The sequence below is a fragment of the Pundamilia nyererei genome, unplaced genomic scaffold (assembly GCF_000239375.1).
Source record: "Pundamilia nyererei isolate P.nyererei 1_Seehausen unplaced genomic scaffold, PunNye1.0 scaffold00037, whole genome shotgun sequence".
Taxonomy (NCBI): Eukaryota; Metazoa; Chordata; class Actinopteri; order Cichliformes; family Cichlidae; genus Pundamilia; species Pundamilia nyererei.
Window position 1 is genome coordinate 2,354,262 of NW_005187438.1, and position 15,811 is coordinate 2,370,072.

Below are 15,811 nucleotides of genomic sequence, written 5' to 3' on the forward strand. Positions count from 1 at the left end.
CACACACACACACACACACACACACACACACACACACACACTGACATTCCTGACCGAGCCACAGTCAGTCTGTCCTGATAATGTTGTTCAGAACATTAGTCATTTCTGATATCCAGTGTTTGTTTGTTTGTTTGTTTGTTTAAATTAAAGATAAGTTTCAGTGAAAAACATCAGTAACATGTGAGTAACCGTGGGAACCAAACTCTGGAATAAGGCTGTTTTGCTTATGTGTACATTTGGCCTCTTTCCTCATTTAATTTTCACTTCCTGCAGCTAAAAACTCAGATGGAATTTTGGTCTGCTGAACTTTTCCAACTTTCTCTGTGTTTTGTCTTCTAATTCCTTTTATCCTGCTCTCCTTTTCAACTCCAGGCCTCTGGCTACGGGAGCGGTGACAATGAAAACTTGGAGGGTAAAGGTGAAGTGAAGAAGATTGTGGAGGAGAGAGAGTTCACCATGGTGTGTGCACTGTTCTTTTGTTTTTACCCCATTTATTTGCGCAAGCGAGTCACAAATGAAAAAGCTTCTGTCCTCTCAGTACCTGTGGAGACACCAAAATGATGATATTTGCTGCCAGCTCTGTGCAATCTGTAATGAATTTATGCAAATAATATCACCTTACTATGCTTAAGGAAATGGCTTCTAAAAAAGCCCACTAAAAAAGAAAAGAAGATGGCCAATGTGTCATTGTATAGATAAGTTATGTTCCCATAGTGATTTAAAATAAACCTGTTGGTTAAAACTTTAAAAACTTAACTTAATATTAAGACTCAGTCCACAAATCAATTTTTAGTTGATTTTTTTAGTCATTTTCTGGGAACTTTAAGCTACAGAGTCAAAGACACTTGAGTTTTTGGTGATTGTCTTCCAAGAAACTAGCTAAGAAACCATCTAAAAGTGCAGATAAGAGAGATTTCAATCACACAGATCACCATCTGTGGTCCAAGTATGACTTCACTGATGTACATGTATTTCAGTCCCTTTTGTATGAACACACAATCCAGATGTGTGCGACCTCTTCTCCAGGCAGTCTGAGCTACTTAATAAGCGTCTCCCTTGGACACTCAAAGGCCTGTCAGACGATGGATTAAAATCAAAAACTCTCTTCAGGAAAGAAAATGATTTACAGCCTTTTTTCCATCTGCAGTCATTTCTATTTATCATTCATGAGCAAGACAGCGGGCTTTTCTAGGCGTGCGGTCATGACATTTTATGATCGCAGCAGATCTTGTAGACGTAATGTTGGAATACTCTAAGAAATGCGTGGAATGAGGCTGTCAGTGTGACACTGTATTTGGATCTGATCTGAGAGCAAACATTTCCTACCATCCGTGGCAAACGCTTCACTTTCTTTCTTTTTCTTGTTTGGTTGTCTGTTCACATATACAGAGACTCTTTGTTGAATTATGAAAGAAAAAAAAAGAAAGGCTCCTTAATTAAGCCACAGGCGCAGCTATAACTAGTGTGCTGTAATATCCAGATTGCAGAATATTATGCATTTAAAAATATAAAAAATATGCAGTTTAGTGCTGAAGGTTGGTCTAAAGATGCACACTGATTTCTTTTTTTGTTTGTTTGTTTGTTTGTTTTACCATCGTGGTTATTAGCCAGAGCTGGCCCCCACTTACATTGTGATCCCACCTCCACCCACTGAGATGCCAACAAGCGATGACGAAGATGACAACTTTGAGGAAGCTTCTGGGCAGGAAGTGGAGGTGACCACGGTGCAAGGTAAAATGCATTCATGTAAACGTTTTAATGTGGTCTCAGGAACTCTGTCCTGTGGCAACAAACAGCAGTTATCTGCCACTTAAAATATATATATATTTTCAGGATTAGACCAGTGATATAGCAAAATTATTTCATGCTTCCCTTCGTTTGTGCTGCAATTCATGAGTAAATCGGCTCCTCCTTGGTTGCATTTCCAAGAGTTTCCACCAGATGTTGCTGAAGACACAGTGTAGCTTCCTTTCCTTTGTTCGTATGATCCAATGCTCAACCTTTTCATCTGTGCTTTATTCATCAAATCCACAGCAGTGCCATTTTTAATGTGCTCAAACATGCTTGTTTTTTCCTTTTTCTCTTTATGTTACAGCAAAGTCATTTCAGACAGGTGCTTCAGTTTCCACACCTGACACTGTAAGTCAGAATTATCTTCTGAATTTATATAACATAAATCTGTCTGTTTCAACATATTATGGGTTAAGATCATTACAGTTTTTATATAATTAAGGCAACAGGTCTTTAAAGGTCTGTAAAGGGGATGGTTGGTACTCTGCTGTAACTCTAGACGGGCTGGAAGTGACGTGGTTGATGAGGTTAACATTAAATGTGCTTTAAAGAGAGAGAGAGAGAAAACGGAAACTGTTTCCTGTAGAGCAAGTTTGTCCCACTTACTACAGCTGATGCTGCCCTATTTTTTTCCTTTTATTTTTTTTAAATTAGTGTGACTGCAGTCTACATTAAAAAAAAAAAAATCCTAACTCCTTAGTCCCTCCAGGTTTATCCAGGGCAGAAAGGGGAGCCAGGCCCAGCTGGTCCCCCAGGACCTCCAGGCCCTCCAGGACCAGCCTCAGAAGAAGGACAAGGAGGGGAGCCTGGACAACGAGGCCCACAAGGACCACAGGGACCCCCAGGCACACCTGGACTTCCAGGGAAAGATGGACACCCTGTGAGTTTAACCTGCACATTTGTGCACTGAATTTGAGGCATTCACAAGCTTCTATTTTTAAACAATTCAGGCGTCCGTTCACGGAGCACAGGATGTTTTTTTTACTCTGTTGTGTTGTCAGATTTAAACATGATTGATTTGCTTTCTGTTTTTGTCTTTTCTCCAGGGAAGCAAAGGGGAAACTGGTTCACCAGTAAGTAAAATCCTCCTAGTCTTTCAAATATATAGTTTCCTTCATGTGGAAGTTATTATTTAATGTCTCAGAGGGGAACGCTCATGTGCACTGCCGTGATTGTCATCTCTCTCAGGGAGCAAAAGGATTTCCAGGACTACCCGGAGAGTCTGGTCCTAAGGGAGAAAAGGTAAAAACCTTTAGGGTGGTTACAGAAATTTTAACATGGACTTATAAAATTAAATATAGAATTAAAGAAATAAGTAAGTAATCCTTGAAATGTAGAAAATAACACAAACTTTCTTCTGTTTCTCTCAGGGTGATCCTGGTGTTGGACTACCTGGCCCTCCGGGTCCTCCAGGACCTCCAGGGCAGCCCAGCAAGTCCTCCGTGTTCCTGGTCAGTCATTTATTCATTTTGTTCTTAGTTTAAGCAAAATCAGGTGTGCTTGATTCATACAAGGAACTAAAATTAGCTCCAGTTTATTTGTGAAATCCTTGTTTCTGTTCTGTATACCTTCATATACGTGAACTTTTCATGTAGACACTGCCCATATTCTATTTCCAAATGTTGATATGAATTTGTTAGGTTGTATTTTTTCTGGTGTGATGCTAAAGCTAAGTCACATTTGTTGCAGCAGAAATCAGATCTGATGATACGCCCATCGTTTTCATTATGTTCCTCAACATTTTTACACAGCAGTGATATTCATACTGGGGATGAAAATAAATATTTTAAGTTGAAAATAAAATATTTATTTATATATTGTGGAATGAGAAAAAAAAAGGCTCATTATGTTATAACCAACCATAACATTTTAGTATAAGTGACTTACCTTTTGACTAAATGAGGGGTCATTGCCTTTGTGTTCATCAGGAGGGTTCTGGATTTGAAGACTTTGACAGTGACACAGAGATTATTAGGGTAAGTGAAGTTGCTTTCTCTGTCTCTGTATACTGACACTATAGTTTACCTGTTTTACAGAGCATTTTTCCCATAACTGTAATGTTTTCTTGTGTTATCAGGGTCCCCCAGGGCCTCCAGGTCCCCCAGGACTGCCAGGGCCCCCAGGATCTCCTACTGAGGACATCTTTTCTGGACTACCTGGGACTCCTGGGAAAGATGGAAGGGATGGAGCAAAGGGCGAACCTGGACTTCCTGTGAGTTTTACCTTGGTCCATTTTCTGTTAGAGCCCAATCTAAATGCAGCAGCTTAAAAATACTAAATGAACCAATATGTTTTCTACATATTGTAAACTCTAGCAGCTCAAGTATTATAGTTTATACAGGCTCAAGTTTATACAGTATTATGGTTTCTTTGGAAGGACAAGACAAACACTGAAAATGTAATTTCTTTAGTAGATTTCACAGCTGCTCTCACATAACAAACTCATTTGTCATTTGCTAATTTATGCTAAAAGTTAAACAGGAGGTATACTCTAACTCTATTAAAACTCTTTCAAAGGACCCACCTGACACACACAATAGAATTAATTAAAATCAAGAGCAGTTTTTATTCAAAACAAAACAAAAACATAATTTTGCATGAAACATTTCTGTGATTAAGGTTTTTTTGAAATGCATCTTTCTTTTAGTCTTTGCCTTCAGAACATTCATTTCTGACCTGGGTTCTGTGTTCAGGTGTCTGAGGAGTGGTTTAGTGGCTCTGGGTCTGATTCAGAGTCAGGGTCTGGTCAGGTACAATGGGCTGAAAAGACAGTATTTCCCCCAATGCCATTTAAAATGTTCATTTACTGCTTTCCTGCCATTGCTTGATGCACAGAATGAACAAAGATTGTATGTGTCTGCAGTTAAGACTTAGTGGTTCCTTTTTTGAAATACATTACATACACTAGTTAAATTGTACAGTACATAAACATATCTGCCACCTCATTTTATAATCATGTGAAAAATGAAGTTTTCCCAGCACGATGGAATTCTATGAAAAATCAAGTACGTCCTTACTACTTTTTATAAGGTTAATGCTAATCAAATGCACCTGATTATTTGATCATCATAAAGTGTGACCACTTCTATAAAAGCAGAAGTTGGTAGTTTGTGGGTCTGGTGCAGTCAGGTGTGTGTTAATACAAGGTCACAATCTTCCCCAGTGTGGATGTCCCAACAATTTCACCACAAGGTCTGACCCAAGCGCCACATTTCAGACTCTACAAGCCTCAGTTAGTATATTAGATGTTAAAGTTTGTGACAGTAAGGTTGAAACGAGTGTGTCTTCTTTGGAAGGGTCACCAAGAGAAAACCTATTCTCTCTAAAAAGAACATGGCTGCACGGCTTAGGTTTGTAAAACTAATCAAGAGTTCTGGAACAATTTCTTTTGGACAGACAAGACCAAAGTAGAGAAGTCTGGTCATAAAGCGCAGCAGGACATTTGATGAAACCCAAATGCAGCATATTAGCAGAAACATCTCATACCAACTATTAAGCACAGTGGTGGAGGGGTAATGATTTGGGTTTGTTTTGCAGCCACAGGACCTGGGCACCTTGCAGTCACTGAGTCATGAACTCCTCTATATACTCAAGTATTTATTGAAATTATTTCTCCAATGGCTAAAGCCAGGCTGAAATTGTGTTATACAGCAGGACAATGATCCCAAGCAAAGCAGCAAATCTACAATATAATTATTGAAAAAGAGAAGGATTGGGTTGTTGCAGTGGCCTGGGCTTAGTCCAGACTTCAACCTGATTGAAATTCTGTGGCCAGAACTGAGAGCCTAAACAAACGTCGTTAAATCATGTGATGTACTTTGTTTTTCACGAGACTACATAGAGGCTTGTGAAAATGTTTCATTTTCAAAAGCTTGTATTTGCACCCACACACCAGTAAATGGATCAGGCCTTTCTTTCCATTATCCTCGCAGCTTTTACGGCAGGAGCTAAAGTGATGAACAACAAGCGCTTGAATTTGGTTGCAGCTGTAGCATCTGTTGGTGGAAATGTGTCTTTTTGGGGGTTTTTTTAATTATAGAAGCTCTTACTAACAGTGTGAATGATGTACTCACAGGCATGGAGTATTCACTGCAAGGCTGCTTTGGTTCATGAAAGTTTTATTCACTTCAGACCAAAGAGGCTCAAGAGCTTTAATATGTTCTCATTTCAAACGGCTCGCTTTTATGAGCTCACACCAAGCAGCCCGCTTTTGTCCAAAAAATCTGAATAAGAGCCACAATTACGCAAACTATGCCAACTCTGTAATATATGTACATGTTATTCTGGTAAATCCAAATTCTTGAGGGGAAAAAAATAATTTTGTTACACTTGCAGGGAGTCAGTGGAAAAGATGGCAATCCTGGGCCTGCTGGGGAGAGAGGAGACAAGGTAAGGCTAATGATCAACATATATTGTATTGTCACTATTTAAGACATGGATTTAAGAAGAAAATCCTCTCACTGGTTTTGGCTCTCATTTGTGTGTTTTCCAATCCTCAACCTTTAGTTTTAGCCCTCTCTGATTTCCCTAGAGAAGGCCTCTAAGTGCTCTGTTAGCAAAAACAATTAGACAAAAACTCTATAACCGCCTAACACAAAGAGCCTCTTAATGAGATGCCCCAATGGACCAATAAAGCCAAAGGGGCTTGAGTGTAAACAAGTCTGTATTGCAATAGACGCTCTGTTTTTGTTTTCATGGAAACCCGAAAGAACAACCTTTCCCCATTAAACACGAGCTAACTCTATTTCATTATGTTTTTAACAGGGCGAGCCTGGTGTGAGTGGTCAACCAGGACCAAAGGTAAGATTGTTTTGTTTTTTTGTTTTTGTTATTGTTTTTTAATCCTGTCCTGCTGGAAGGTTTTGCAATCAGACTTGTGGTGCCGAACACATTTAGCTTTTGCAAGAACAGCTACAGAATCTCTATAGGCTCCTCTTGTTCATGTGAATCATTTATCTGCTTATTTATTCATTTATTTTTGTGTTATTTTAAATATTAATATTGTATATGGATATGACGATGTCTAAGTCAAGACAGGCAAGAGAAAAAAAGTGGTGGTGGTTTGGATGGGGAGTAGAAATGGGATGATAGAAACAAATAGAAATGCACAATGTATCGCCAACTGCTGCATCTGTAAGAAACAAAGAACAAAACAAACATACAGCACGTGAACACAAGACATTTGATAATACACAGATACATGAATCCACAAATCTTCCTATAGTGTGTGTGTGTATAAGAGAGAGAGACACAGAGACAGAGAGAGACAGTGAGTGTGAGAAAGTCTTTGTCACAAATGTATTTCATAATGAGGGTGGGAAGCTGCAACAATACCCACCAGAAGCCTGAAGGCACACAGAGATGGAACCAGGACAGCCCAAGACGGCCCAAGACCTGAGGCCACACATCTCTGTGACATTCACTTGTCCATCCCAGGAGGAGAAGGAGAGAGGCCCCAGATGGGGTGCCCACAGCCAAAGGGTGAGAATCCCAGAGAACCAGAGGTAATGGGCACTCGACCCTGCTAGAGGCTGGCCACCCTGGTACGAGCGATAGCAGGGTCCCAGGGTTCCAGTGCCCGAGGCGCCCAGGACCGCCTGGCAGCGCCACTCTTCCCCGACATGGGGGAAGTCCAGGCCAACCTGTGCCACCAAGGGAGCGGGCTGACGACCTCCACCCACTCACCCTGGGACCAACAAGCACCAGTAGGGACTGGCAGAAAACCACTGGCTCAGTGGGCACCCTCATTCCCCAAAATCCGCCATGATGTTAAAGAAGTTTGACCCAGGGTCAGCAATGTCAATGCCCCGGAACACTACTGAGTCTGGGTCAGCACCCACCACCCCCACCACAAAGAGTGTATTGGAGTGTGCAGATGAAGACTCCTCTGGAGATGTGTGACAAAGTGAAGGGGCAAGACTAACTGGTCTGGGTCCAAGACAAGATGCACCCAGTATAGTTGTTCTGTCTCCTGGACGCTCCACACCCTTTCTCATTACATGATGAAAAACTTTGTATTGTGTTCTGATAATTATCTGGATTTTACTAGGGATCAGGAAAAATGAGTAGTTTATTTGAACAGTAAGATAATATTTTGCCCTACATTATTACATCTCCTGCTTTCCATAGAACACGTGTCAAGAAAGACAACACGGAGAACAAAAGAGACACACCACCAAGGAGACATAGATGACAGAAAAACTAGAATACAACTCAACTAAATCCTGACTAATAATAACAGCATAAGATGCTGTTTTAACATGTTTTCAATAAAACATAAGGAATCAAAAATACAAAATAAACCCATAACGCTGGGTCACAGACCAAGCCCCAGACAACATGGTGATATTCCTTTCAGGTCATTATTATCTAAATATGTTGCCCATTTCTTTTAGAAGGGAGGGAAAGAAGAACAGCGGGGGAGAGAGACGGAGATAAAGGGCACAAAAACAAAACAAACAAACAAAAAAAAAGGTGGGGGGCAAAAAATACATATATATCAATCACCTGGATCACCTGTTGAGAGGGAAAAAAAGACAGAAAGCAAGCAAAAAAGAGAGCAATATAATAAACAACATCATTGCGGTAATCTATGTGTAAATACTAAATATTGACTATTATTGCACAGCACGTAAGATCGACAGCACACAGTGTGCTTTGAGGTAGCAGCAAAGGAAGGTGTAGTTTGTGTCCGTGAACACCTGTGTGTAAACCTGTGAGCATGAGCACACTTGTATTCAAAAGGTTCCTTCATGTAACGATCTGCTAGAGGGTGTGGGCCATAGCCCCATCCAGGGACCAGAGACCCCCAGAAAGCAAGAGTCCAAGGAAGACCAACGGAGGGGCAACCATGCCACTCTACCGAAAAGAGCTGAGGAGAGCCCCAGATGAGGGATCACCCAGCAGCCGTGGAGCAGAAGCCAGAGAGGGTTGCAGTGATGTGCCCCTAAGCTCCACCGGCAGCCAGCTGTGCCACAGTGGACCGAGCCCCAGGCCCAGAGGCCGAGGGCACTCCACCCCGTCCGAAGGGCCACGACCGAGCCACAGGCACCAGGCCCCGACAAGCCGCCACCGGGAGTGAGCCGGTGCATACCTGAGCGCCCAGCCCATGAAGTTTTGTTCTTTCAGTAATGATGTAATAAATCTCCAGCTCCTAATTGGTGGCGTGACTCTTTTCTGAATTTGATCATTTGTGATATCGCTCATAATGGAGCTGCTAACTAGAAAGTAGTCTAAGCGAGATTGTGAGTGGTTTACTGGTAAAAGGAAGGTGTAATCCTTGAGAGTGATACGAACGCCAAGAATTGTAAAGACCAAATTCACTCTTGTATTATTTAAGAATGATGGACTTCAAATTCCTTTGACTCACTGCTGGATTGAGCCTGTCAATTTCTAGGTTGAAGTCTCCTCCTCCTAGGTTGAAGAAGCACGCTGTCAGAATGATCTGAGAAGGAAGAAGGGAAGGAAGGAAAAACTAGCAATACACAGATACTATAAATCTGCCTTCTGAATCTGCAATAGTGTTGCTAACAGTGAAGTTTTTGGGGTTTTTTTTTTTTTGCTTATTTATATGGCTACGCTTCTTTGTTTTGAATTGTAACAGGCTGAGAACACGGGAGGGAACTGCGGAGAAGTGAGTTAGGGTTAGTTGAAAGACGATGTCTGCCCGTGTCATTTAATCTGTGCTGAAGTCGATTGAAATGTGTTTTTTTAATCTTTTTTTAAATTACTTTTAAAACTGTCAAAGAGTAAATTGGTAGAGAGAGTCAGTAATAGGAATGTGTGCAATTTGTGTTTTTTCATTTCGTCTCACAATACTACAGCATAGCTCTGCTCACTTACCTCCCACAAAAGGTTAAGATCTGCTCATTTTGCTATTCATTATATTTGATACATTGACAAACCACCATTATCGATATTGGCAATCATAATTCTGCTCACTTTTTATGCTTGCATTGAGGCAAATGGTTTCTTGTGCTATGTTAAAGCAACTCCTTACCTGCTAAAATATTTTTTTACTTTTAAAAGTAAAAAAAAAAACAAAAACATTTTGTCTCTTTCAGGGAGATCAGGGCCCACCAGGATTCCCAGGTCTACCAGGAGCAGATGGTCCAGAAGGGCATCCTGGTCCCAGGGGTCTGCCTGGTCCTCCTGGCCCCCCAGGGCCTCCAGGAAGAAACTTCATCCCAGACTTTGAGGTATAGTGTGTTTCACTACTAAATGTATGGGGATAATATATCTAATGTTTTGTCATTTTTATCATTAGAAAATCATAAAGAATAATATGCAACTTTAGCTGATATGAGTAGTGATTTGTTTGTAGAACTAGAGCATGATGACAAAGAACGTATAATAACTATGCAATGTTTAACCCAATCTCCCTGTAAACACAGAAACAGTGCAAATGAATTGTCTGTGAATGCTGCAGCGTGTGTGTTATAACAAAAGTTTTGATCATTAACTGTGCATAAATTTGATGTGAGCCCTCGTTTCCAACAAACATGTTGGCTCATTGCTAGATGCCTTTGCACTTTTTTAGGACATGGAAGGATCGGGGCTCGAGGCCGCTTCAGCAGCGACATTACCCAGAGGTCCACAGGTACAAATGTGGCACGATTTTAGTGTCTTATCATTTTTGCATTTCACGAACGGCTGCTGTTATTACCCAAGGTTTGATTTTGGTTTGATTTTCACAGGGACCTCCAGGACTCCCAGGACTTCCAGGACCCAAGGTAAAATATTTGTGTGTGGGTCCATGTAAATGGCTCTCCCTGAAAAATGTTCTCAGGTTAAGTTGGATGGGTGAACATTTAAAATCTAAGGCCTTGGATGGCATTCAGTGATGCATACAATAAATTGCTGTTTTTGCTAAATGCAATTTGTTTTTTTAAATCTAGATTTCTTTATTTTGTCTCCTTCATCCTTTTCATAGGGTCAAGATGGTTTTGTTGGTGTTCCAGGAAAGCCAGGACAAAAGGTTAGTCTGCTGAAGATATTAAATCAGACAAGCTTCTTGAAAGTCTGCTTGCTTTAGGTCCATAAATGACCATTAAGTAAAAGGCCTTGTGGTGAGAGGAGATGTCGGCTTTAGGCTGCATGGTGCTCTAGAAAGTAAAGATTCTGTCATCTTACAGGTTCACAGCCAACTTTGTTGTGCTTCTCACTGGGTTCCACTTGAACGCTGTGTCCCTAAAGATTGGAACATTATAATCAATATCATTGATTTGGTTATTTATCAGTTTTTCAGAAAGAATTCCTCAGTTTTAAGAAGACAGAAATCAAGTCACCTTTTTACATCATAATGATGCTTATTTTTCTTCATTCCTTCTGCAGGGAGAGCAGGGTGTTCCCGGGGACCCAGGCATTCCTGGTACAGATGGACTGACTGGAGCAGAGGTCACTGATCTAAATAATTCTGACACATTTTAATAAGCAGTGTGCCCTTTTTTAAAGACTGATGCTTAAATAAATGATGTTCAGTCAAGCAGTAAATTATTTCAGTCTGCACTAGTTTGCATGCATCAGTGACAACAGATGTAACTCAAAAACAGCATAAAAAGCCGTAGCTTGGTGGGGTTGGGTTGCAAAGTAGATTGCAGATGCAGCAGCAACTGAAGAGTAAGGTTAACCAACTTACAAAATGCAACAGTTATATATGTGTCTTTTGTTTATGTTTTTTTAATGATTTTACACATACTACATTTTTACTAGTCGGAGAGAACAGACACATATTTAAGTGGCACTAAGAACTACAGCTAATGTTTAATCCTGTGTCTGTAGGGACCAAAGGGGGACAAAGGTGACCAAGGACAAAAGGTGAAACCATCAACGAGTTGGTAGACAGATACTGCATACATGCACTGCTATGTGCTGAAAGGTAAAAATGTCAACTATTTATTAATTTTTTTCCAGGGAGAGCCAGGACAGGATGGGCGTAGTTTGCCTGGGCCCCCAGGACCACCTGGACCACCAGGAACCATCATCAACCTTCAGGATGTAAGTAGTGATACATTTGGTGACTCTACTATTTAAACATGATGATGTTTAGTGATTCTCTGTCTTACTGTTAAAACTCCTTTTCTCTGTCTTCAGCTCTTATTGAACGACACAGATGGTGCCTTTAACTTCTCAGGGATTTTTGAAGCTCAGGGACCTGCTGTAAGTACCTGACCAAAATTCACTGAGTGTAGACCAAATGCATTCTTTCTAATAGCTACCAGAGGGCGACTCTTCTGGTTACAAAAAGACTACTGGAATACCATCCCACTGCTGTTGCTCTTTGATTTATTTCATTATATAGATTATCAACTATTCAATTGTGAAATCTCATAATTATTTGCAGGGACCAAAGGGTCCAAAGGGTGACATGGGATTGCCAGGTTTGCAAGGACCGCCTGGACTTAAAGTAAGTGGGATGTACATACAACATGATTTGTTTTCTGTATGGACACTATAATGAAAACTATCAGGAAGTTGCTTTTTTTTTTTTTTTTTTTAAATGTACTTGTGTGTACACACAGGGTGAAAAGGGTGAGCCAGGGTTTGTCATCTCAGCAGATGGATCCATGATGTCAGGCCTGCCTGGGCCAGTGGGACCCAAAGGATTCAAGGTTATATTGCACTTTTTAGACCTAACTCCCTGATAAAGTTTTCTGTGTATGTGTATGAAGAGTGCAGGATGGTACATAAATATAGCTTTGTTTGCAGGGAGAGAACGGTGTACCAGGGCCCCCTGGAATTCAAGTAAGTGATTGCAGAAAACTAAAGTAAATGCTAAGGAATGCTGGTTTTATTTCCACTAATATAGATCATCAGGTGCATCACTTTTTCTAATTCCCAACAGGGGCCCATTGGACCAGCGGGACACAAGGGAGAATTTGGGCTCCCTGGAAGACCAGTAAGCACCATGGACTCTCCAAACACTGTCTAATTAAGAGTAGATTAACATATTTCTGTGCATTGATTCAAAAATGAGAAGATTAAGACTAAACTAAAACAGTGCATATTTGACATGATTAGCTTTCTCCACACTAATTTTCTCAGTTCATGCATTGAAACTCCTGTTTGATTTGGTTTTATGTTAAATTTGATCACATACTGACTTGTTCAGCAAACTATCCAATCTCCCAAATTTCCCTGCGGGAATTGTTGAAGTTAAAATCTATGTAACTTTCTTTTCTAAAAACTTAATTGCTTTTTGGATAACAACTCTCCGTCTCTGTAGGGTCGCCCAGGCCTCATGGGACCTAAAGGAGAGAAAGGGGACTCTCAAGGCCTGCCAGTGAGTCACGCTTTACGGTTTCTATGTATGAATATTGTGCACCTGGTTTTGATCATAATCTTCAAATGAAGCATAGGTTGCTTTGATTTCCTTGTGCCAGTTTGGCAAAGAGTTTCATTTCAGTTTTTTCAGTTTTGTCTTTTCTTCTTTTACTCTTCATAGGGACCTCCCGGCCCTCCCGGCCCACCGGGGCGCCCAGGAATATTCAACTGCCCCAAAGGAGTAAACACTTTTAATTTTTTACACAGTTCTTGTCAATTGTCATCTTAAATTATGTGTTTTATTTGTTCACTGTTTCCTTTTCTTCCTAAAGACAGTGTTCCCTATACCCCCCAGACCACACTGCAAAACACCCGTAGGTTTCTGACCGTACAGCTGCACTGTATACTAATAAAGCATAATAAATCGACAGCTTTAGTGCAGCCTGTGTTAAAGAGCTTTATGTAAAATCCCACTGGTAAAATTATATTTGTATTGTGGAATATTGATTTCGCACAAAGTCTGTCTGCTTATCTGCAGTGCATACTTGATTTTTCTCTGACACAGGCTGCATAAAAGTCAGCATGTAAATGAATTATCCATCGGACTTTAGAGTGTATGCTGAGCCGACTCTGAAGTGCATCTTGATCAAACCTCATGTGCACAAAAGTACAAAACTTTTTTTGTGGGCTACCACGCCATTTTTTTTCTCTCTTCACACCGTCCTCTGCTTTTCCTTCTGTGTACCGATAACACGCATGTTTTTCATTGTAACACCTTTTATCACTCAAAACATTTTAACAGCTGCTCCAAAATATCCCTGCATGATGCATTTCAAGTCTGTAAAGATGAAGGCTAAGTACAGGAAACAAAAGGAGGTAGTTATAAAGTCGCACCTGTAGAAAATCTGCATGTGTTTGCAGTTGCTGATCAAGTGTAGTGTTAACATGCAAAACGGGGGTTTTGCATGTATTGTAAACTGACAAGGAATTGTGTCACTGCCTGTTGTTAATCTGCATTTTTTCTGTTATTTCAGCTTAATTCAAATGGAACCATTGCAGCTGGTAGGTTTGGTCACCTTATCTGTTTCCTGTAAATTAAACATCAACTGATTATGGAAATAGTTTGCCAGAGACTGCCTTTACACTCAAAATACTTTTAATAAACATACCCAAAGTTGCAGCGTATTTACAGTACATTTTGTTGTCTCAAAGGTAACTGTCAGACAGGAATAAAAGGGGAGAAGGGAGAGAGGGGACTTCCAGGGATACCGGCACCACCAAGTGAGTTAAAAATGTCTTCCTTAGTATTAAAATAAAAACACTAAATATATTAAGAATTATCAGAGAGAAAAATCAATCTTAATATAAAGGAGGTTTAAAAAGGGCTAATTTATGTAGCTTTTTAACCCGCTGTGATTCAAGAATAAAAGTGTTGTTTGTTTGTTTTTGTTTCTCCTCTAGTGTCATATAATCAAAGAGGAGGCTGGGTAAGTTTTATAAGGGAAAAACAAAGGTTGCTCTTTTCTCTTTTTTTGTTATGGAATATGTGCTTGAATTTTAACCACAAATTATTTAAAAGGTGAATATAGCCATTTGTTTTGTGGATTTATGATCAGGTTGTAAGAATATGTTTAAAATATTCTGAAAGCTAAGTCGGGTGAAGACATAAAAGAAAATATTAGTGGTAAACCAGTTGGAGACAGTTTAGCTGGAAATACATAGGCAGATACTTTATAGCACCTTCATTCAAATATTCTAAGGAAATGTAGAGTTCATACTGGATGACAAAAAGAAAGAAAGAAAAAATCCCACAAATCATTATCATGGATTTTGAACATTTTTTAACTATTGAATGACAAAAATGGCTCAAAAGTATTTTTAACAATTAAAATTTGCCCCAGTTGTAGCTTTACTGCTTGTTACAAGTGGAAAAAAATTGGTTATCAGTTATCAATGAATGATTTGAGACTGATGTCATTTAAAGAAAGAGAGTTCAGTGCCAAATGATTAGTTAATTTTAGCAAACTTTATTAACAACGTTCAACCACATGTGCTGACTGCTAAGTACTTATTAGCAGCTGCTAATAAGTACTTAGTAACATTCAATACTAGAATTTCACTCACTTGAATTGGACCACAAACTTGTTGGACAGGTTGTTAATACAATTCAACAGACCTTTTAAATCATTTTAAATACTTTAAATACAACCATGTTTTGTACCAGACTTGATTTCTGCTCTAAAGTTGGTGTTTTTACATGGGAGTCTTTATAGATCTTTATAGACTTACTTTTCAAAGTCTTTAAGTAGACATTTAAAGGACTGTAGTTTTTGGCACTTAATCATTTTTCAGTCAGCAGTTGGTTACTGTGCGATGGTTTTGCCTGTGTATGCACTAATAGGTGATGAATGGTGACCAGGGAATCAAAGGGGAAAAAGGAGAGGCGGGGTTCCCGGGGATTTCAGGTATCCCTGGAAGATCAGGACCCGTGGTAAGTTTTATGCATCATGGTATATTTTTGAAAGAATAAACCTTAAAGTGTTAGTAATTCTGTCCTTTATATATTTTAGGGGCCCAAAGGAGAATCAGTGGTCGGTCCCCCTGGCCCCCCTGGGCCGCCAGGGCCTCCTGGTATACCAGGCTATGGCAAGCCTGGTCTTGTTGGACCTCCTGGGCCACCAGGACCTCCAGGGCCCTCTGGGTCATCCTTGAGATATGGTTCAGGTAAAACTCATTTAACTGCAAATATAATAAATAT

At 40.0% G+C, this 15,811-nt stretch overlaps 1 protein-coding gene across 1 annotated transcript in view; it reads left to right on the forward strand.

The window, feature by feature from the left end:
• Positions 1 to 15,811, forward strand: part of LOC102196989 (collagen alpha-1(XVIII) chain-like) — a 67,832-nt gene that overhangs the window by 48,294 nt on the left and 3,727 nt on the right. Inside the window, exons 7-37 of the mRNA XM_005730507.1 lie at positions 373 to 459; positions 1,608 to 1,731; positions 2,096 to 2,139; positions 2,492 to 2,671; positions 2,838 to 2,864; positions 2,980 to 3,033; positions 3,162 to 3,242; positions 3,720 to 3,767; positions 3,869 to 4,003; positions 6,127 to 6,180; positions 6,556 to 6,591; positions 9,855 to 9,989; positions 10,331 to 10,390; positions 10,488 to 10,523; positions 10,724 to 10,768; positions 11,125 to 11,187; positions 11,572 to 11,607; positions 11,704 to 11,787; positions 11,884 to 11,949; positions 12,134 to 12,196; positions 12,312 to 12,401; positions 12,499 to 12,534; positions 12,635 to 12,688; positions 13,016 to 13,072; positions 13,235 to 13,294; positions 13,386 to 13,427; positions 14,088 to 14,115; positions 14,266 to 14,334; positions 14,515 to 14,540; positions 15,455 to 15,544; positions 15,624 to 15,777. Coding sequence (XP_005730564.1) covers positions 373 to 459; positions 1,608 to 1,731; positions 2,096 to 2,139; positions 2,492 to 2,671; positions 2,838 to 2,864; positions 2,980 to 3,033; positions 3,162 to 3,242; positions 3,720 to 3,767; positions 3,869 to 4,003; positions 6,127 to 6,180; positions 6,556 to 6,591; positions 9,855 to 9,989; positions 10,331 to 10,390; positions 10,488 to 10,523; positions 10,724 to 10,768; positions 11,125 to 11,187; positions 11,572 to 11,607; positions 11,704 to 11,787; positions 11,884 to 11,949; positions 12,134 to 12,196; positions 12,312 to 12,401; positions 12,499 to 12,534; positions 12,635 to 12,688; positions 13,016 to 13,072; positions 13,235 to 13,294; positions 13,386 to 13,427; positions 14,088 to 14,115; positions 14,266 to 14,334; positions 14,515 to 14,540; positions 15,455 to 15,544; positions 15,624 to 15,777 — 2,164 coding nt within the window. The remainder of the gene's footprint in view (positions 1 to 372; positions 460 to 1,607; positions 1,732 to 2,095; positions 2,140 to 2,491; positions 2,672 to 2,837; positions 2,865 to 2,979; positions 3,034 to 3,161; positions 3,243 to 3,719; positions 3,768 to 3,868; positions 4,004 to 6,126; positions 6,181 to 6,555; positions 6,592 to 9,854; positions 9,990 to 10,330; positions 10,391 to 10,487; positions 10,524 to 10,723; positions 10,769 to 11,124; positions 11,188 to 11,571; positions 11,608 to 11,703; positions 11,788 to 11,883; positions 11,950 to 12,133; positions 12,197 to 12,311; positions 12,402 to 12,498; positions 12,535 to 12,634; positions 12,689 to 13,015; positions 13,073 to 13,234; positions 13,295 to 13,385; positions 13,428 to 14,087; positions 14,116 to 14,265; positions 14,335 to 14,514; positions 14,541 to 15,454; positions 15,545 to 15,623; positions 15,778 to 15,811) is intronic.